Here is a 22,544-nt window from a genome sequence, read left to right as displayed (position 1 = left end):
TGCTCTAAGCAATCAAGGGAATAAAGAGAGAGGGAGAGAGTTTAGGAAGTAGACGGCAAAAATATATAATCCCTCCCCTCCTTTTGAATACATCAAACACACCGAACATGTAGTGTACGCCGCAACGGTGACCCTGAAGAAAGCAACAAAGCGCCGTTGATATGGAACAGCTTTGGAGCTGAAGCTAAATGGACGCGGAGATCAGACAAGTTCAGCGTTCCTTTTTATATACGACTAAAGAATTGCACAATTTCTTTTTATTTCCCCTGTGTTTTCATTCAGGTCTGCTGGGTTCCTTTCTTTTTTTCTTCTTCTTCTTCTTTCCCTACATTTTCTTGGGCCATGTGGCCGCCTTTGCTATAGTCGCAGGCCCATAAAGAGAGACAAATACCGCCCGTTCCCTGTCTCCTCCCATGTAGAGAGTGTATCAGTCAACCAGTAAATACATTTGGGGTAAATGCTTAAAAAGCCTGTTTAGGCAGGAGAAGAATGCTGTGCATCAAGTCTCAGTAAAAGGCAGCTTAAACAAGTCTGGATTTAAACAGGCCAGATTTATAGCCTTCTTTAAACTGCTCAGAGGAAAAGCCCCAGTTGTAAAGTTTCTAAACGAGTGACTGGACAACTGAAGGATAGTTCTCCTACTCCGATAAGAGGGAGGGGAAGGAGGCCGAGGGGAGTGAATGGAAAAGAAAGCAGAGGATTTCTGAAGTGTAGGGACAGAAAAGAGGTCGCGGTAAACTTATTCTGAAAGGATTGGATATTCCTAAATGAACTATCGATGCACTGGATTGGAAGCTTAAGGAATAGACTTGCTCTTTACCGAGGAAAGCCGGAGCTCAAACATTTGGATTTTGTCTCAGAGAGCCCTCACAGAAATCTGCAGTGCATGGCTCTGGGTGCGCTTTTTTTTTTTTTTTGTGGTGTGTGTTGTTGGTTAAAAACCAGGTCAGGCACTGCTTGCGACAACTGAGGTCTGGTCCCGCTCACGCACCCTCATCCCTGCACAATATCAGACGGCAGCAGAAGTGAAAAAGCAGGGTGTCAGTGCGTACACTCACAGGCGGAGGAATGGGGGCTCAACTGAACAGGGTCAGAGCGAGAGGTTCTGGAGGCCAGGTTTGTAAACCCCACACTCCATCACGCGTGACAAAGGTAACTAGAGGAATGTGTGGCGATGCTCAGCCCAGCCCAACTTCTCTCTCTCTGACTCAGTCTCCCTCTCTCTCCACGCCGGCCTTCTTATCTCTGCAGACTGGGAGAAAACATTCCACAACTCAAGGGGCTTTTTTCACAATGTATGTGTTAGCCTCAGTAAAAGACTACCACAGCTGCATCTATTAGGTAGAAGTAAAGTGTGTTGCAGTGAACCAGTGAGACTCAGAGTTTTGATTCTCCTATAGCAATCATACTCATCCATTCCTACAGAATATGAGACAGATTAATCCTCTTCATCGTACACGTATAACATCCACTATAATGAAGGATACGATGCCTCACATTTCCACTAGTTCCTAGTTAACAAAACCAGGGACCCGATTCAGTCCAGATCAGATTCTATAGCAGCAGGTCTGGAAGTAGCTGTGATCACGACTCACTTGCTTTTTTTGTGCTCGACCCCCTTTACAGTTGGGTTTTCTTCATGAATAATATATTATTTAAATATCTTCATATTAATCTAATCAATGTGGGATCAGGTAGGTTCCCCCCCACAGGTTTGCTTCGGACTGGGTCCACTGACATGTTTCACCACGCAGGGCAAATAAATAATGAAACAAATGTTCTAGACGTAACCTTCAAAAGCGTTAAACATTTAATGTTCCGTGTTTAAATTGATGGCGTCGTGAAAAAACACACAGAGAGAAACACAGGCGGAAGAGAGAGAGATCGAGGCGTTGAGACCGAGAGACGAGCAGAGGGAAGACCTGTTGAACGTCCTGTAAACTAAAACCACTTCTTCCTCTTCAGATGGAAAACAGCACGATGTAGCAAGGTGGACACACACACACACACACACACACACACACACACACACACACACATCTTTTGCAACAAATTCCAGGGCGGCTTACTGGAGGTCAGACACAAGCAGAATTCCTTGAAGATAATCACAACAGAGCTACTGTGTTTCATTTTTTTTTTTTTTTGTTGCCTCGCCTGACTCCCTCGTTCTTCAGAATAAATATGGAATGAGGACAGCTTGACCCTGTCCTTTCAAAGAACGCGGCGATACAAAATTAATAACGACTCCTTAAGAGCGAGAGTGGGATCCAGCGGACCGGCCGGAGGATACGCACATAATATCATCGGTAAGCCCGACGTGTGGACGCCATTTTTCTGAATTGTAGACGAGCGACGCCGTGGATTTGAGCCTTTTGCTCTATTCCCCGCCGGGACGAGCGCAACATTCTGACAGCACGATACATCTGTACGTCGTTGTTTTCCGAGTGGCTTTCCTCTTTTTCCTCAAATGTTCAGCGAGCAGAGCACGAGTCACTTTTCCTCCAAAAATCTCCTTCCGAAATGTATTCGAAGCTTTTACGTCCACTGGCTACTCTGTTCCCAACAGATTATAAAGCTGGACATCACTCAGAGGCTCCATCGATCCCTCCCCCTTCCCCCACCCACCGCCAAAATTTCCCAAGCTCCTCTGGATGTATTAAATGTGTACAGACGCGCCGTCCAGCGAAAGGGAGGGCTACATTGTCATTAGCATTAAATAGTTAATTCATCACCAACAGCCAGACGCTGCGCCGAGGGCTAAAAATGGACTGTGACCTCCTGCCGCCTCTCTCAAAGTCCGGGAGACAAAAAATAAATAAATGTTGAGCCAGACGTTAGATTATGCCCAAAACAAATCAGGATTGGCAAGTCTGGGTATCCAGACCACACTGCGTCTGGCCTGCTGTCTGTCCACGACTCCATGAGATTATGCTGACCTCCCTTGTGATGAGTAAACAGTGCTGGATGAGGAGGAGGAAGATGGGGAGGAAGGCTGGAAGACAACAGAGGGGGGATGGGGGAAACTTGGATGAACTAATTGAATGAACAAAAGATGTGAGCGGCATCCAAAAAGTCAAACAACCTTGTCTGTCCTTGCTTGCAGGAGGCTAAGGGAGGGAGAAACAACCAGGCGAAAAGGGGTAAAAACAAATAAATAAAGTGAGGACAAGGTGGAGAGAGGAGGCGGAGGAGTGTGTGAGTGTGTGTGTGTGTGTGTGTGTGTGTGAGCCGGCCGAGGTCAGGTTTACGTGCGTCTGGCAGGTTTCTGTTGAAGGGCAACTCTGAGATTCCCCTCAGATACGCAGTGAACTCTGCCGATTGTCTCACTTTATTTCACCCCCTCTCCTTCACTGTCCCTTGCTCCTGCCCTTTTAGAAACGAGATGAAGGGATGATCAGGAGGCGGCTCCAGTTAAGACCGCCAATCAATACGGCTCTTCTGAGTGGGGGGATGAGACTCCGAGATTACACCGAAAATCACAAACAGCAAATGACTCTTTCAGGCTACTTTCTCTCGACTTTGAACGCTCGCCCCCCCCCCACCTCTTTCGCTTTAGACCAAGAATCCCCGCCGTTCACAATAACAACACTCATCAGAGAAAGTTTGGCCCGGCTACCAAACTCTCATTTCCTAAACGAGAGTTAAAATGCCTCCTAACTCTTCGACATACTTCATCTTTGTTTTCCACACTGCAAACCTCCGGGCCCTGAACAATTAGGCCCTTGTTTATGTCTGCAAATTGCTGTGCCGTGCCTATCTGTGTATCGTCCCCGGCAGCTGGATGCACCAGTGGAACGACGATATTGATTGGGATGTCTGTTCTTTTAACAAGGTCTGTCTGGTTGCTCTATCCAAGGGGGGGAGGGATGGGGGGGGGGGTCGGTGCTCATACCTGTTCCCCAAACGCCGCTCCGCCTCAATTCAGGTAATGGGAGCACACTTCAAAACTGCTTACACAAAACACTTTTTCGGGGGCCCATTTGTAGAGGGAATAGCCGGCTCATTCTATTGTTTCCTTTTTATCCAATTTCCCTTTTGGTTTCTCTTGGTTTGTGTCATTCTGTGAATCCTCTTCTTTCCTTAAGGCCACCCCCTCATCTCCTCCATTCCTAAGATGAGTGACTCCTACTCGCTCCACCAGCTGTCCCCCGAAGGGGTCAGCAGCAGTCGGCGTCGTTATTTTCCCCCGGTCCGGCTTTCGCGCTGACTGTGTGAGTTTGCCTCCCCTCTCTGCTTCACAAGCCGGACTGCCCCATTTGTTTTCACTCTAATGAAGTAGTGGAAAAGAAAAAACAATGTAGGTGAGAAGAAAGGCGAGGGCACAGAAGAGGAGGACGGCGGCGAGCGGCGAGGGGCGGATGGGAGAAGAAAGAGGACGAGAGAAGACGTACATTTGAGCTGTGAAAACGCTTTGAAGGAAAACATTCTGCTGAGGCTGAAAAAGATCAAAATCCCCAAAGTGATACATCAACAGAGGAGGTTCAAAGTGTCCGGTAGGGCCTATTATAGAAAGCTTAACACATATATAGGAGACATGTGAAAACAGCGTCGCGATAAGGAGCACAATGAGTTACAGCGCGTTTCTGCACAAATCAATTGAACCCCCCTCCCCCCCTCCCGTGACTGGACACTGGGCAGAGAACATGCTACACCATTCGTGTGACTTTGGCATGTTTATGTGCGTCTCTGCCTCAGCGTCTCTGTGTCTGCCCAGTCCAGCGAGCCGTGTGTTGTTACTACATCGCTGTAATTTGTGTTGAAAATTACCTCAGACGGCAGTGAACTGAGTTTCACCGCTCGAAAGCCTGGATGAATACACGATGTTTCGTGGCGTTTGTGGAAGTGCAGAAAGATGAATTCCTCCCCACAGAGAGGGCCTAACATTTAACAGTAGACTCAATGGGGAGCCGTGGTTTTCGTATGTTTTTTATTCGACAACATGTGGGGCATTGCCGAGCAAAAAGGCGGAACCGAGGCGCTATTTTCTTTGAGTCTTTGGGATGAATGCTTCAAAAGACTGACACGAGAGTCGCAGCTGAAAAGGATCGAAATGAATTGATTTGATTATTTTTTTGGGGTGAGTCTGGATCAATCGCATTCCTTCCCCTCGTCAGAAGCGGGCTCGTTTGGCCCCGAGGGCCGAGGGGTGTAATCATATGAGGCAGGCGGAGCACGCCATTCGCCCGGGCCTGGAGGGGCTCTGATTTCAATGCCCCATTATGAGCCGTGTTCACAGCAAATAGCATAAATTCCTCTCGGAGAACCCACACTGTTACACACGGACGCGTCGTATTTGAGCGTGTGTAAACACACTGAGACACAAAGGAAATCCTTCAGACGGGTAGGAGAGAGAGAAAAGCCGACAAAAGGCTCACATACCACACTATCACAACCGAATTTCATCCAGCTACTGAAAGGGCACCCTAAATAAGAACATATTCTGACCGTCACAACTGCACACGGATCTGTGCATGTGCTCGCTCTGTTTGTACAAAGTGAAAAATAAATAAAAAAAAGGAACCTCAAATTCTTCACATCAGTCCAAATGGCAGTGGACACAGAACTGAGGCTGCTCGGCAGGAAAATGTATACAGTACGGAAGCATGTTTGTATAAACTGTGACGGAGGAAATCGATCCTTCACACTGCTCCACATGAGGAGAGCCAGATGGATCCTGTTAACAGTTCTTGAAATGAATTCCACACGTTCTAAGTCCTGTGACATTCGGGGAAGCTGGTACATTAAAATTCCCGGCGTTTTGACAATTCCAAACAAATTTGCACAGGCCGAGCTGCGCTGCCGCGGCGGAGGGGCTGACTGGGACGTCCGCGCTGTGTGTCAAGGTTATCACAGGATACCGCAATGGTCCAAGACTCGACTGGGCCTCGTCTGAAACCTAACTCCCACATCAGGGTGTGTGTGTGTGTGTGTGTGTGTGTGTGGGGGGAGGGGGATAAGGAGGAGATGGAGAGAAAGTGAGACCATGATTTGTTTTAAGTAGCCAAATGTAGGCTGCAGGAGTTACATGAACATCTGTAAAACAGACGGGCTTCGGCTAGCCTCAATGCTGATGAGGATACGAATGGCTGTTTATTACTGTGATGTTGTAACTTCTTTTTTTTTTTTCTACCTGTGTCGCAGTTATTTCTACTAAATTCCTACAACGTATACATCCTGAAAAGAAAAACCAAGCAAAGTCCTTGTAAGGGAAATATTAACTCTGGGAATATTTGCAATATGTCCAAAACACTGTCAACACCGATCTCACCACTTGCCAAAGCACACAACTGTGCGTGTGTGTATGTGTGTGTGCGTGTATAACAATTTATATTCGCAATGGAAACATTCACGGCTGGTGCGCAAAGCAAAATCATTTCGGGTTAGACAGCAAGTTGGCTCGCACAGTGGCTGGTTTAATGGGTAAATATTGAGATGTTTCCTCAAGTGTGTAGATCCTGGGGGCTGAGCTAAACACGTGGAGGTTGTTGGGGGTCCAAGAGCGAAGAGCGCTGGAGCAATTTGAGGAAGCGCCATCCAAGTACTTTTGCCTGGAATCTCCTCGAGTGCTCGTCCCACGTTTTTACCCAAGAATGTACTGTACTCACAGACGCTGGTCGAGCAGACAATAAAAAAAGCCACGCCCTATTTGTTATTTTAAACAATTTCCTAAAATGAGGCACGAGGACGAAAAAATAAAGCTCAAATGGATTTGTCAACATAAAGACAAGGCGCTGTGGAGGGGAGAAACCCAAAGTTAAGTAATTTGCACAAGACTTTCATTATGTGGGAACCTTGTGGAATTGAGAGTTATCCTCCAGCTTCTGCGTCTTCCCAGAACTGCATTAAGTGCAGAGATGAGATTAGTTTGCCCCGAGATTGAATTGGACATGCCTCCGGATTTTACTGCTGCGATACACAAATAAAGCGTGATGCAAATTCTAGAGGCTGAAATGTCAAATGCAAACCAGGGATGAAAAAAAAAAAAAAACACACAAAAAACACACACAACCAAATTGAATGCGCCGCCAATACTAATAAAACTTTACAAGTACTTTAAAACCTTGATTTGGTTCATTTACGAGACGCAGCATGCAACGCACATCACAACCACCGTGAAACCTTTCTCGCCGAGTGGTCAAAGCTCTTGTCATTGTAATTCCTGCAGAAACTACTTGTGAAGTTCGTTATTAGAAAATGTAGTGCGTAATTCGATCCGATTGTCGAGGTCACTTGACTTCCTAGAGCAAACAGATGAAGTGAAGCCAAACAGAAAAAGTCACACGCTCAAACCATCCTGCCCGCCGCAGGGAAAAGCCTCAATGTGAGACGCATGAAATTCCAATCGAATGAGAGAAAACAGAAACGCGGATCTTTCGTTGAGGTGAAGGAGGTGAAGGAGGTGTGAGGGACGGATGAGGAGGAAAGGGAGGCACTGCTTCCCCCGGGCTGCCTCCTAGATGACCACAATCCTCTGCTTCTCACCTTTCTACCTCTTTAACTCGCTCCGCGGCTTCTTCTTATTTTTTCCGCCGTGACCTCGGTAACAACAACCTATTTCTGTTTATTTGTTTCCCTTCGAGCGAACTTAATATTACACCCATTCCTCTCCCCCGCTCCTCCTGAAGCCTGACTTCATCTAACTCCCTGCTAACGCACTAACATAATGTAAAAACACAACACAACAAAGACTGAAAGAAAGTACACGCCGGACCAATCCTCCCCTCAAGCCCATTTGCAACAGCAAATTTTTAGGGAAGACTGAAAACGGAGAAATGGGTGAAAGGGACCGTCAAGCAGGGATGTCATATCCTCATTCAGAGCTGGTACCTCACCTGACCTTGGGAACTGTCTAACTCCTCTCTACAACTCTAATCGCGATAATTGCTGCTTTATTTAGCTTTGGCAGAGCAGAGGAAGAATAATTATTTACCTTTCCATCCTCTGGATTACATTACGAGTATGAATCCCACACATGAAGAGAGAGAGAGAGACAGAGAGATAAATAAGTGAGTTAGTTTGGCAGCAGGGTGAAAGTGTACGGCAGAGAGGAACGAATGAATATACTGTGTTACTCAGTAAAGATGTGGGTCATTCCAGAGCGGGTTTTTATGAACACGGCTGCAGGTATCGATTGTTGGGTCACCGAGTCGGCGAGGCAGCGGGGAACTAAATGAAAATGGGAGCTAAGTGATCACCTGCTATGTAATGCAGTTACTCTTTATTGCTCCCGAGATAAATATGATAGATGCGCATTCGCGTCTGCAATAATGTGAATTGAGCGCGTCGCTTCATCACTGAGACCTTACACACGGGGTCACCGCCAGACCCCTCGTGTGTATTAATTTCATTACGGCATAAATAGATAAATATGATACACCGGCGCTTAACGACTTGTGGGCGGGCATTTTCATCCGGAAAAATCCATAGGGTCAACCTGCAACATGCAGGGTTTTATAATGCAGAAATAAAAATGATGAGTTCCCAACCCGGTGAAAAGGCCTCTGCTATAAGTCAACGTCTCTCCTCCCTCATTTTCTCCCCCGCCAACTTCCACTCGGACTTTTTTACTGCGCAGCAGGGGCGTTTAAATTAGTTTAGCCCAAAACCCAAACGTGAAATTTAGCCTGAAAACAAAAAGGCTTATTAAAACATACTATTACGCTCAGCACGCCCACCAGCATTGAGATTACGGCCTGGCCTGCAACTACAAGAAAGCAGGCTGGAGAATATCAGTCAGGTTTCTGGGTCGAGGCAGCTGTTCATGCTCCCCGCCTTGTCTGCCCTCATCCCACTCATGTCACGCTGCATGATCCCACACTAAGTGGATGCATCTGTGTGGCAGGAGCTCCGCCGAGCCAATTGGAGAGGTGGGTGGAGTTGTTGCCATGCCAATGCAACTGCATGCGCTTCCCTCAGGTCGGGGGGATTGGACGGGTAAAGAGGCCAGATGAGAGTTAAGGGGTGACTTTGGGAAAGACCGTCCCTCCCGACCCGGAGGCGAGGAGGTTGGAAGGGGTCATCGTGGCACTTTAGGTCCGTTATCGCCCCCGACCCGCTGATCACGTGGACGCGCTTGGGCTCGGGCGGCGGCTTAGCCCACTGCACACACACTCTCCTCTGGATACTTTCTGTTGGCCCGTTGCCCGGGTCTTATGAGGGGTTCATGTGTGTGTGTGAGATTATGTGGCTGTGTCGATGTGTGGGTATACTGAGCAACAGATATATGTAATCTATCACACATTTCCATGTACCATTTATACCAATGTAAGTACCTTCTGAAAGCCTGACTGCATCGGCCAACATGGGCATCGCTGAGCAGGACTGCTGCATGGAAATATTGGATTTAAAACATACAGTTGCATGCATAATGTGTATGATTGCATTATACCAGTTATATTGTCTATTTTAAAAATGTATATTAAAAAGAGCTTTTTTTTCTGAAAATATTGTATTATACCTCCGTAGAATGGGAATCAGACATGTGCACATAGACAACAAACTCATGTTACCGACTTTTTTTAAATAGAGCAGCAACGAATAATAATTACCATTAATCGGACAATAATTTTTAACCAAAAGCGTCCTTGTGAAAGAACTGCAGCCCACACACAGTGACAGACATTATGGGCCGGGCCTCGTTACCTTGTCACATCTCATGAGGCCCAGGTAGCGGAGGGACTTGCTGCTCTGGGCGATCTGTGTGGCTCCCTGGTCCGTGATCTCCCTACACCAGCCGGCGTCCACCGTCTCGATGGTGCTGCTGTACTGGCCTATGGCTATCAGAGCTGGGGACACGGGAGGAAGGAGGGAGAGAGGGAGGAGGGGAGGGAGAGAAGGAGACAAGAGAAAGTGTTAGTCTGACAACCTCTCTCATGCAAATGTGGCGATGGCGACGGCGGCCTCCCAAAGCGACTCACGGAAATTCAAAGTCATCTGGCCAGTTGTGACACATAATTCCAATGTTTGTACAACACCTTGAAAATCCACGCAAAGACACACACACACACACACACACAGATACACGGTAACACATTTTGAAATACACACATGTTTGTACAGACCGCTGCAGGATTCATCCATTAGAGCGTTGGCATGAGTCACGGCAGTGAAAGGCAGTGACACCGTGCCAGGGTAAAGTGTGACTCCATGCCAGCGTATGATTTAATTCTGCTTGTGTGTGTGTGTGTGTGTGTGTGTGTGTGTATGTGTTTACTGGTGCCAGGGCAGAAACCCATTGCCAGCAGGGTGAAGAGTATTCACCGAAACAAATATCTGTCAGTGTCTGGGGGCTTTGTTGCACCTCGGAGCATGTGTGTATTCACGCCTGCCTTCACACTCACACTCTCTCACTCTCACACACACACACACACTCGCACACCTCTCCTGATTGTGTTGTTCTCTTGATACTGTCTTCATTTATTTTTCAGCCGAGCACAAATTAAAATGTGCGGCGGGCAAACAAGAGGAGATTAAACGGCCTGTAATCTATCTCGGATAAAGACGCGCTCTCTGTTGCATTAACGCACAGGCGCACGCGGAGACACAACAATCTCCCCCATCAATCTTTGACGCGTCAATCGGCGGGCGGATGGAGGAGACCTGTGCTCCGCCAGTCGATTGATAGTGCTGCTCGGTGATCGATTGGCAGGGCCTGGGCTTTGTTCCCCCTCTCCTCTCGCGCGGCCATTGCTAATGAGAATGTGGGAGGGATGAGAGAAAGATGAAAGGAGGAGGGTAAAGATGGAGAAAGCCTTTGACAACACCTTCAAATAGTTACTTAGCCCTGATGTTGTTGTTTCGCCTTTTCATTTGCAGAAATCCATTTCCCTCCGAAACTTCCATGTCTCCCACAAAGCGAGCTGGAGACTCGAACATCACTTAAGCGAGGTGAAGAACTTTGTCTCCACAAACTTGTTTTTCATGTCGAGTCCCCTCCCCCTTCATCGCTTTTTTTTTTTTATCACCGGCAAAAAACTCCACATATTACAGTATTAAATAACATGCAATCAGCAAATTGTTGATGTCACCGCACACTACGGCTCGCTTCGCCAAGACTTTATGTGTGTGTGTATACAAGTGTGTGTGTGTGTGTGTGTGTACACTGTGGAGCGGGAGCTTGTTCCCACAGGAGAAGGGAAATGAATAATCGTATGCTTTTTGAATCAACAGCATGTATTTAACCGTCTTTCCTCCTGACCAGCTGGGAGCTATGTAATGTAGACCCCCCCCCCACACACACACACACACACACACACAACCATCTTGTGTACAGTATGTAACATATGTAATATATAGCTCCGGGCACTCAGAGTGCTCCACATGTGGTTCCCTTTGTGCTCTTGGATGCCATGCATAATGGCACATTATGACTGAACAGGCAGCAACATGGCTTTGAAGCTACAGAATGTTTCATGTGAAACGGCACCATGGGGAAGAGGCTCCATCAGGCCAGATGGGAGAACAGCACCAGAGTAGCCATGGTTTTTTTGGCAGCATTTTTAATACATTTTTTTTACTCGTGGTGAGCTGGTTAAGCATTAAAAAAATGGAACCACTCATGTTTTCTTATGTGTGCTTGCGTGTGCGTGTGTGTGTGTGTGTGTGTGTGTGTGTGATACTGGAGCGGCATCAAGCAGGTAAACGTCTCCCCATCCTGTTCCCCTTGTCATGTCCAATCACATGATCCCTAAATTCGATTACAGGGGCTCAGACCTCTCGTCTGATGTTAAGACACACACACATATTGCTGCTGTTAGAAAGAAGAGGAAAAAACTCCCTGCAGAGCGTTCGGGACTTTTCCAAAAGAAACGGGCAGATCAAATAAAAGAGAAGAGCTTCACGGTTAACCGAAGCAAACAGCAGAACTCCCTCTACTTCCCCTTCGCCAGCAAGTCCCTGTTTTCTTCCACTTCCACGTTATTTCTTTTCAACCCGATCGAAGCGGACAGGTGCCCACCACGGCGAATGTATAAGAAGTGCGAGGGAATACATTGAGCATGCATCTCCTGATTACTCTGCTGCACTCGCCTGAGCGAGCGACCGGCCTGCTCTAAATGACTGAATTACAGCCGCCGGACTTTATGCGGAAAACATGTGGCCGTTGGAGATAGCCGCCGGGACAAAGAGAAGAGCAAATATCCCTAAACGTCATTTTGTTATGCCTCTCAAGTTGGTCCACTGCAGAGTCAGATAACGCCTCTGTTAGACGGAGCCAAGTGTGAGGCTATTTAGACTTGTTTAGTAAGTTCATCTGGTCGCCATTACTCTGGAGAATCCCCCGCTCTCGCTCCTCCTTTTGAGCTCCAGCTGGCAAATGGAAATCCTTGGCCACTTTTGCAACCTTTTAAATAAAGTCCAACAGTTGCGCTCACCTCGGCAGACACGGAGCGTGCAACTGGAGATCGGTAGCCTTGTTTATTTGGAAGAGAGTGTGTTTAAATGCAGGTACAAAAAATATGTCAAGAAGAGTTTTATGGAACATTATATTCATACTATCATTTGTTTTGGAGAAAAATACAATGGCATTCTCTGTGAATATTATGTACACATCTGTACAAACAACTTACGTGCACTGCAAGTTTCAGCTAAATGTAAAGACATTTAAATATAAATATTACAGAAAATGAGAAAAAAAGCTTTTTTATTTGAAAATATCCTTTGCACTGTGTATTGTACTTTCAAAAATCAGAATAAAAACAGCTTTCACGTAGACATAGCTACTGCTCAAATTCTCTGTAAGAAAATGTTTTATTTGTTATGGCTATAGGTGCTGACTTACATGTTTTAATACTTAAGTACTATTTCATTGTACTTAATTAATTTAAAATGACAAAATGTCTCGAGGCTGCTATTGACTGACAATCACACACCTTGAAATGCTACCAATTATAAGGATTTTATTTTAAACACAGGGTTTCCAAAAACTTGACTGGCAGTGTATGAGGGACCATGGGAGCAGGAAATTGTCTTTCCTGACTGATAATGATTTTCTGTCTAAGAAATAGATGAAGCGATATGCAAGAGAAGTTCAGGTGGGAAAGATGTGGAAGAGTCAGAGGAGAAGAGAGGGGAAAATCCCATTCTGGCAGCAGGAGCTGTGACTGAGTGGTGACTACACACTCTCAGACGGAAATGAGGACACACTCTGCTGCCCTGCCTGAAAATGGCTTTAGGATCTGGCTCTGTGTGTGTGTGTGTGTGTGTGTTCACATCCCCTCTTTAGTGTGAAAAGAAGCAGAGAGAAGCCGAAATTGCCCCTAAATCCTATATATCATTCGTTTTGAGTATGGCACATTTCCCCTGTCTTTTACCAAATCTGTCATTTGGGAATAAAGCTATGTCATCACGCGAGAAACAGGCGGGGATCCCATTTTTAAAACCAACCGCTCCCGTTTATTTAAGCGCCTCCCGGGATATGGGCCAACTTAACCTTTCGTCAATCAATCACCAAACAACAAATCAGCCGATGGATCAATGCAAAGAGTCTCATGGACCGGTTGGCTCCTTCAGGTATTGCCTCGTCAAAACCAGAACCTGTTGCAATTCTTTCATAAAGATTTCCCCGAGTATTGGATTTTAGGTGGGAGGCGCCTCTCAAAGCTTCCAGTGACAAATGACGAGCAAAGGTGGCTAACCGGTGTTCCATTAACTTCTACATTATCTCCAGACAGGGATTCATAACCTATTACTTTCCCATATCAGCAACACGCTGTTATCAAACGCCATAAATAGCGGATTTATCCAAACATAGGAGCGGCTCCATAAGCTACGGCAACCACAAAAACAGGGGTCAGGAGTTGGTCAATGCTGCGAGGACCGCAACTTGAGAGGAAACCTTACCTAATCAGCTTACTCTGCCTATCTCTGGACCTGACCCCAGAGCTTCAGGGGTTAAGCATCTTTTGCAGGCTTATTAGATATTCACTTATTACATTCTCCTAAATGATGGTGTGCCATTCCTGCTATCTTATTGCCCTGAAGCCATCCCCGCGCCTGTCTGCCGTAACCCTATACACCATATGTTAGCCGCTGATGAAGACGGAGCGCTAACGAAAGAAGTGATGGTGTATGGTGAAGACTTGCTGTGTGCAGTGTGTGTATGTGTGTGTGTGTACAGAAAAACGTATTATGGTTGATGTATTCCAGAGAGCGCAAACTGACATGTCTAATGTGAAAGAAATTCAGTTGGTCCTTTGTGTTCGGGTTTAAAAACCTGGCCTCAGCTCTGCCCTTTCCACAGTGCTGCTGTTTGCCCAAAACCAAGGAAACCCGCTTTTCCCTTCTCATCCTTTTAGATTGTGGAAGTTACGAGGGATGCAGAGTAGCTTTAAAGTGGCTCTTACAATCTTTTTTTTCTACTCTTACTGGTACTGACATATATTATTGCAAGAAAGAGTTAGTTTTCACTCTGCTGTAATTTGTGCGATGCCTGTAAAGAGTATAACATGCCATTAGAGGCACAGGACTTGAAGACACACCTTTAATATCTTGGGTTGGGTACGATATAAATGGGTGAGATCATATTAATAAGTCTGCCAGCTGGGATGTGTTCGCAAAATGAACTGAAACGGACTAGTTTGTAGCACTATTCCTTTTTTTTTTCCTTCTTCATATCAGCCTAAGAGACATTCCTGCCTGATTATGTCATCGAAAAAAAAATTGGACGGAGGTGAAGGACACTGGGCTTCATTCTCTGACATGTGCATGTGTGTGTTTCTTTGTGTGTGCGCCTAACGCGATAATCCTCTGCGTCGCGGTTGTGAACACGAGCAGAAACGGGGAATCTCAGGAGCGTTTTTACATGCGTGTAAATGCACGCAGGGAAAGAAACGGTGTCAGGAGACCTCAATGAGCACCATGTGGATGTCGCTTCACTCCTTTGATGCCTGTGTGACCTGGCCAAGCGGCGGCCCCGTGGTACGATTGATTAGCACACCGCGCTCACCCTCAAAGCGCCCGGCCGAACGGGCTGGGGGTCACGCAGAGTGCCAAAACTAATGCGGTAAACAACATGCCAAATGAAGCACTCGAAACGCACACGCGAAGAGAAAAGAGAGGCTGTTGCTTCGGCCTGTGGTGAGCTGAGGTTTATCAAATTAAAAGCTGTGAGAACTAGAGGGAACCGGAGACGGCACGCAGACAATCCCTCTATTTAGAGGGGAAACAACCCTGCCGGGGGGCTGCGGACGTGAACTTGATGTGACAAAAACGGAGCTGTGTCTTCCAAGCCAGATGAAAAATATTCAGATATGAGGAGAAGGAAAGAGAGCGCAAGGAGAAAGAGAGAGGCAGAGGTTCCACGAGGTGACGTTCGTTGCCCTGACATTTTGGGCAAACGCAATCAAAGGCCAGAGGAACTGAAATGAGCCAGGCTCCGCGGAGAGGGGGGGAACAGATTGAGAGCGACACAAGAAGGAGGGAGAGCTCTTTATGGTGGGACATGCTCGATCTGGGAAATTAATTAGCCAGAGGGCAGGGAGAAGGCAGTGTGCCGACTCGTGTGTGTGTGTGTGTGTGTGTGTGTGTGTGTGTGTGTGTGTGTGTGTGTGTGTGTGTGAGCGCTGACGGTTAGGGCATTTTCCCAATCAGCCTCCGATCTGATGTAAACCAGCTGACACGTACCATTTTGTGGCAGTGTGTGCTTGTATGGTTACGTGTGTGTGTGTGTGTGTGTGTGTGTGTGTGTGTGTGTGTGTGTGAGAGAGAGAGAAACAGAAGCAATCAGCAGACCCTGACATGTTTAAGTGGTTAGGTAGAGACAGTACTACAAAAAAAAGTGACTCATATTTTTTATGGTGGTCTAGCATTTGAATGTAACACACACACACACACACACACACACACAGACTGTTTTAGTGGTTGACGTGCGATGACCTTGTGGAGGGGATGTGGAGTTTGGAGAGGAAGATTGGAAAGGTGAGTGAGTGGCAGCGAGTGGGAGAGATAGAGAGGAAGAGTGATGGGCAAGGACAGATAGACCGAGTGAAGGGGTGATAAGGAGAGAGGGAGCTATCACAGAGGTGACCCACTACCCGCTTTCCTTCGCCACTGAGAGCAGGCACTCGTCACCCATTCGCACACACACACACACATGCGCGGGTCAGCGGGACACTTAACAGGTCGGCATTCGATTACGGCTCAACGGCCACGTGGTCTCGGCTAAGAGCAGCACATTTGTTTCAATTCACAGAGAATTTAATGAGTAAGTTTCGAGAATGGGTTCCAAGAAGACGCACTCGAAATGAAATTACCCTTCAGAACTATATATGCTGCGGACGTTTATTATCATATGTAGCCTACTTGAATAGGAAAGTAGCCTCTGGTGAAGTGGGAAAGAGAGAGGCCTGCATCTATTTCCTGTTCAATGTTTATCCGACGAAAATAAATGAAATTGGAAATTTCACAGCTGTTGCATGATCAAATGGAAAACAACCTTTCAAAGCTTTTTTTTTGTTGTTTTCTTTCAGAGATCGTGAAATTGACATAATGACAAGATTGATTTGCGCTGGGGCACCCGATACTACCTTAAACAATAATATGTAATACGTTATTTATAAGCTATTCGATAGTCAAGATCACAAAATAACAGAATGCAAAAGGTGAAAAAAATACAATCTTGTCCTCCAGTAAGATATTTTCACTTAAACACTTTTTTTTGCTGAAGAAAGGGAATATTACTTTTCATGACTAGTCTTATTTTTTTCTGAGTTCTATCCATTTAGTTTATCTTCTTGGCCCTGATAACCTCCTTAAATATGAACGTGTGTGTGTGTGTGTGTGTGTGTGTGTGTGTGTGTGTACGATGTCCGCCTCGTAACTCAAATTGAAGACGTTCCTCAGACATCAAAAATACAATTCAACACGATTATTGTGCACCTTGAGGGTGAGGGAGGAAACCAGAGCGCCCGGAGTAAACCCACAAGTTACCTCGCTAACTAGCCAGCCACCCGTCTCCGGAGCTGTGTGCTCCTTAAATCTGCAAATGGATGTCACAAAATATCCTGGAACTAAATGTTTACGTTTTTAACATATAGCTGACGCCCGATATCCATCAGTCTTGGTTCTCTGTCCCATTCAATAACTCAAGCTTGGTGGCCTTTTCCATCAGAAGCTCTGCTCAGTCAAACATCAGTGGTTCAATCCTGCTTTCATCAACTCGGAGACATTTCAAGGACGAGAGCATTTATTTCTCTCCCGGAAATCTGGAAACCGTTATCCACGCCTTCATAACAAGTCGATCAGACAACTGTAACTTCTTGCTCTTTGGCATCAGCCACAAATCCCTCTCCTGCCTCCGGCTCATCCAGAACGCCGCTGCGATGAAACATGATCATATTTCACCCATCATGGCTTCCTTACACTGGCTACCTGTTGCTTTTAAAATTGATTTCAAGATATGACTGATAACTTTCAAATACCCGGAGAGGCCTACCAGCTATATTATTGCCCTATGTCTCTTTTCGCACCGGGAGGTCCTCGTATGTGTCGTTAATTGATGTACCGAGGTTCATATTCATACATAAAAGTGATGGAGCCTCTGCAGTCAGGGCTCCTAGGCTGTGGCCTGACCTGCCTCAGGAGATCAGGGCTGCAAACTCTCTCTCATCTTTTAAATTACTACACTTTATCCATGTCATTTTAGTTTGTGTTACAAATGTGTTCTGTTTTTATTGTCAAGCACTTTGCAGCACTGTTTTGAATGGTGCTATATATGAACAACGTATAATTTGTTTTATTATTCACAGGTGTGTAGCACGTCTGACTTTTGTGCAGAAAAGCAAAGTTCAGCTTCTGTCCAAAAAAAACTAATGAAAGGATTTTGATTAACTGTAATCTTTCTGAACCATCACTCAATTATATTTATTTTTTCCATATCCACAATCTCTGTCTAGCCTCAATCATACCCGCTGATAAGGACAGAAGCTGGCACTGGATGTAAAAACAAGTAAAAGTTGCCAAACACAATCCTTGATTATGAAAAATCCCCCAATAACAAGATGTCTGGCGATTGGGTGGATGCAGTGCGTATCCCTCCCTCTGCACCACTGCTGACGTGACCCTTGAGCAAGGCCTTTTAGCCCCTCCCCAGCTGTTCCAGTGCTCAAAGGTTTGTACTGGTTGTACTGACTTCTATGTGTGAATGTGCATAAACGCAAGTGTGAACAGAGCATTCCTGAAAGAAAGCCTCATTGCTCTCAATTAAAATGCCGTGGATTAATACAGGTTTTTTATTTTTTTACCTGAGAGCTTGTCAGGCTTGCTGATGCAGTGTAGGCAGCTACAGTTCTTTAGTGTCCCTAATAGTCTCTCCACATTGACTTCGTGGTGATGTTTCAGGTAGTTGTACAAACCTGTGCTGCTCTACCATCAGTCATTATTTCTTCTGAATCCCAAAAATGAGAAGAGGGAACAGGCACAATGTTTTTTTTCCGACTGAGATTGGATAATTGTATTTCCTCCTCGCTGTCAACAGCGGGGCTTTTTTTTTTTTTTTTTTTTAAGATTCTGACTTCTCTTTTCCGTCGCTGCGTCTCCCGCGCGTTAGAAGTATATTTTTGTGCATCGTTCAATGTGGCGACGCGGATTCTTGTCATTCGCTGAAACAGTTTTGGGAGAGACTTTGATTGATCAGAAACATCCCCCTGCTTCTGAAAACGAAGCAGAATTGTGGTTACGTACGAATGAAATGGCTTAGATGTAAGAATCAACAGGCAGTCCTGGTCTATAGATATATACAGTACATGGAAGAAAAGAAATTCAAAGAAAGGGCTCATTAAACTCACAGGCCGAGTGTATTTTCCTGGTTTTGTGTATTGCTATGTATCTATGTGGAAAGAGTGTGTTTTATATCTCCATGCTTCTTCTTCAAAGACAACATCAACGAGGAGAAAACAGACTCACACTCTGTCTCTCTCACACACACACACACACACACACTAAGGTTCCCATTGCCATCAGCAGTAAAAGCAGGATATTAAGCTCTATTTCAAACCAACAGCACCTTTGCTCCTATGGACCTCTCCTTTGAGGATATTAATCCTCCCCACCTTCTCTCTCTCCCTCTCTCTCTCTCCATCACTCTCACTCTTTTTTTTTTTTCTACTTTGGATTGTGTACAACAGAAAAACCGCTCTCCAGTTCTGACATGACAGGCGGAGGGGGCATAAAGCTCAGCGACTTTAATTTGAAATGAGACGGTGACAGAGGAGCGGCGGGGAAGCGAAGTGGAGGAAAGAAGGCGAAAATGAAGACAGACGGCATCCTCGTCGCTGAACACTGCGTGTTGCATGCGTCTGACTGGAATTAACGTGGCGTAGCAATAGTTATGGCTTTGGTTATGGATTACGGCTAATCCTCTAGCATAGGGAGCAGGTCTTAAAGGTAATTACACGCTACTATTGGATCCAGAGCCCAGAAATGGGCCTCTCTTACATCACGCTTATTAAGATCCAGACGAAAAAAAAACCTGGCTGCTCTTACATATTGCTTAGGCAGAGTACAGGTTAACACACCATGGCATTCTCTGCCAATCTCAGTACTGTAAGAGAGCATTGTTGCTGACATCTCGGCTGTCCGTTTAGTTTTTGTGACGGGAAGAGGACAAGCAACGGCTTATGGATGCAAAAAAAAGAGCTCCGTTAGTGGGGCTGGGAACTAATCTAGTCATTATCATAAAAGCTAAATAGTGAGCTTTTATGACACACACACACACACACACACACGGGGTAATTAAGTAATTAGCAAATGCACTCAATTCTCAGCGAATAATACCAGCATTGACGGACAGGAAGATGAGCACACTGGACTGTTTATTTTAGGCTTGTGCCATGCACTCAAATGTTATCTATTTTTTTATTTTTTTTGGACAATTTCCTCCCCAAGATACCCCTCTGACTCCGTCAATTAGACACAGTCACAATCCAAGTGCCGCTAAGTCTGTGTCTTTGCCTTATCTCCGGCCTTTAACAGTCCACCCAGTCTGCTTTGACCCAGCGGCAATCATTAACCAGACACACACTTCCTCTTCCCCCACCACTGACAAAACCTCACATCGTCATGATCACAAGACTGTGTGTGTGTGTGTGTGTGTGTGGTTTCGTCTGTGTGAATTAGGGGTCTACTTAGCCCCTAAAACAAATGACCCGATACCAATTAGTTGCACAACAATTAGGTTAGTAGACCGTTCATAGCAGGCAGACCCACCCAAGGAAAGGCTTAAGCTGTGCCGTTTCATCCCTGAAGCCTGAAGCCAATGAAAACAGGGACAAACGAGCCGAACTAACTCTGCAGGTTACACGTTGTCACGGCGTGTCGAGTAAGACCCGTCCTGAACTCCTTGTTGTTTTTGTCTCAGCACCATCTTTTAATTTTCTACCGAACAATCAGCCTAACAGAAATAAGTGCATCATTAAAAGGTTTTAATGCTTCAAATTGCGCCTTTGGTTTGCCATAGCGTGTTAAGTCAACCTCCGACGAACAAAAGAGAGAAACATTTATTTCCTGCGTGGGTTTCTGAATGTTCTCTGGTGAGAAAGAGAAAGGTCAAAGGTCTCAACAAGGTGACGTTGAGGATGTTAAAACAGTGCTAAGTGAGCGTTAATTTGTGTAATTTTTTAACAGAAAAGAGTGCCGTCTCCATTAAAAAAGTGGCATTTGGATTCAAAGCGCTCCTTCCCTCTCTTCTCGTCCTCCGTTTTCGTGCCTCTTTGGTCTCCTTTATACAAACTTCTAATGGCTCATGAGTCTGTAACAGCACTTCGCCGGGTCTCACCAAAAGCTCTTTAGCAAAGTTTAAAGCTCCCGTGATGTTTTCTGATCGATACCTGGCCATAACTCAAATCACACATGCCATTACTGTATGCGCCGCACGCTCTCAGCCAAAGTCACACACACACACACACACACACGTACATTTTCATGAGCGCAGACAATGTTTTTGATCAATACCTGGCTATAGATCAAACACCTTTTTCCAGTTTACGGCTAACCTTTCCCAAGGCTCATTTCAGGCGCTCACAGAGTAACTCATGTCTTGCTTTGAGACCGCTGCTCCGACTGCGTCTATGAAATTGATAAGTGCTCTTAAATGCAAAATGACAGTTTAAGAACCTTGTTTTTGTGCCACGGCGCAGTCAGAATGTCTCATAAAAACACAAAGCACTTTTCTCCAGGAGGTAACTTCATAGCCGCTGCGCCAGAGAGAGACGCACACAAACAGGCCAAATATGCTGCTTAAAGACCTGAAACTGCAGGAGAGTTACTTCTTTTAAGGATAATTTGTCCGAATGCAACAAGGGGAACGGATTTGCTGGAAAACTATCCGCCCCCCATATTTCCCTTTATATTCAGACTTCGAGAAATACTTGTTTGGCCACAAGTATTTCAGCTGATTTAGCTTAAACACAACCAGCCGATAACTTTTTTTACAATGAAATCCCCATGCAGCTGTGCTCCCTATCTCATCCTTAACTTACTCCCGTTCTCACAGTCACATTTCTTCCATCCTGTCACCCCCCCCATCTGCTCTTTCTTCTGCCCCCCCCCTTTTTCTTCCTGTTTGCTTTACCCTAATCCTCTTTCCCATCCTCCCTCCTCCCCCTCTCGGTCTTTATCCTCCTCCCGATCCTCTCTAAAGGATGCTCCAGTGTTCAGGGTCACTGTCTCCCCCTCTCAGTAGCTCCGTTGACCTTTTAACCTCTTTACGACTGGGGTCAGTGCCTGTCGCCATGGTGTTTAACATCCCCGTGGGAGGTCATCCATGTACATGGGTTCGGTGTACAACTCAAACATGCGCATACGCATTACTTATAATGTCAGCGGAGTGCGACGTTGACCTTTTTTGCATTCACTTTAATCTTTCGCTCAGGTTACGAGCCGGGACAAGACAACCGTCAGTGTTTCTGAGAACGCTCCCCTGATGTTTGCCCCGGCATCTTTTATCCAGCCTCCCTCCCTTCATTCTTGTCCCTTACTCCCCGTCTCCCTGCGGTGTAAACGGGTCTCTTTTCTCTTTGGATGTTCGCCTCTCTGTGACTTTCAACTGCAGGCTATTGGGTTACACAACCACAATAGAAAGACAATTATCCTGTGTAGTGATGGCTGTAACCTGTGCCTGGGAACCAAAGAAGAACATCTATGAAAACAGCTCTTCCTGCTCATATGAGGCGCTCAGAGGCAGCACAGAGCACACGGGCCAAGTTCAGCAGTTTTCCTCTCAGTTTAACAACCCCAATTTTAAACATGAACATATGGGGGATTTTCTTTTTTTGCCTCCTAAAAGGTAATGCTTGGATTGCATTTCCATTTTTGAAGGTATGTACATGTGGAATCTAATGAAGTAATATGCACACTGTAAAGCTGAGCAATTATCTCACCATAACAAAACTCACTAAACACAGACATGAACGTCGCACTTTTTAACTTTTGAATTCAGAGGAAATACATGTTTTAGACTAGCAATTTGTAAAAGAAATAATAATAAAAAGAGAGTTTAGTCAAATATTCCCCCCAGGTGAATCTGTTTTGGTTTGAAAAACCTTTTGCCG

At 45.7% G+C, this 22,544-nt stretch overlaps 1 protein-coding gene across 1 annotated transcript in view; it reads right to left on the bottom strand.

The window, feature by feature from the left end:
* Positions 1-22,544, bottom strand: part of fbxl17 (F-box and leucine-rich repeat protein 17) — a gene marked incomplete at both ends in the record, with an annotated part of 188,530 nt that overhangs the window by 5,208 nt on the left and 160,778 nt on the right. Inside the window, one exon of the mRNA XM_079221847.1 lies at positions 9,643-9,785. Coding sequence (XP_079077973.1) covers positions 9,643-9,785 — 143 coding nt within the window. The remainder of the gene's footprint in view (positions 1-9,642; positions 9,786-22,544) is intronic.

This window comes from Taurulus bubalis, assembly GCF_910589615.1.
Source record: "Taurulus bubalis genome assembly, chromosome: 8".
Lineage (NCBI taxonomy): Eukaryota > Metazoa > Chordata > Actinopteri > Perciformes > Cottidae > Taurulus > Taurulus bubalis.
The sequence above is the reverse complement of the archived record's forward strand: the minus strand, read 5'-3'. Positions and strand labels throughout refer to the sequence as shown.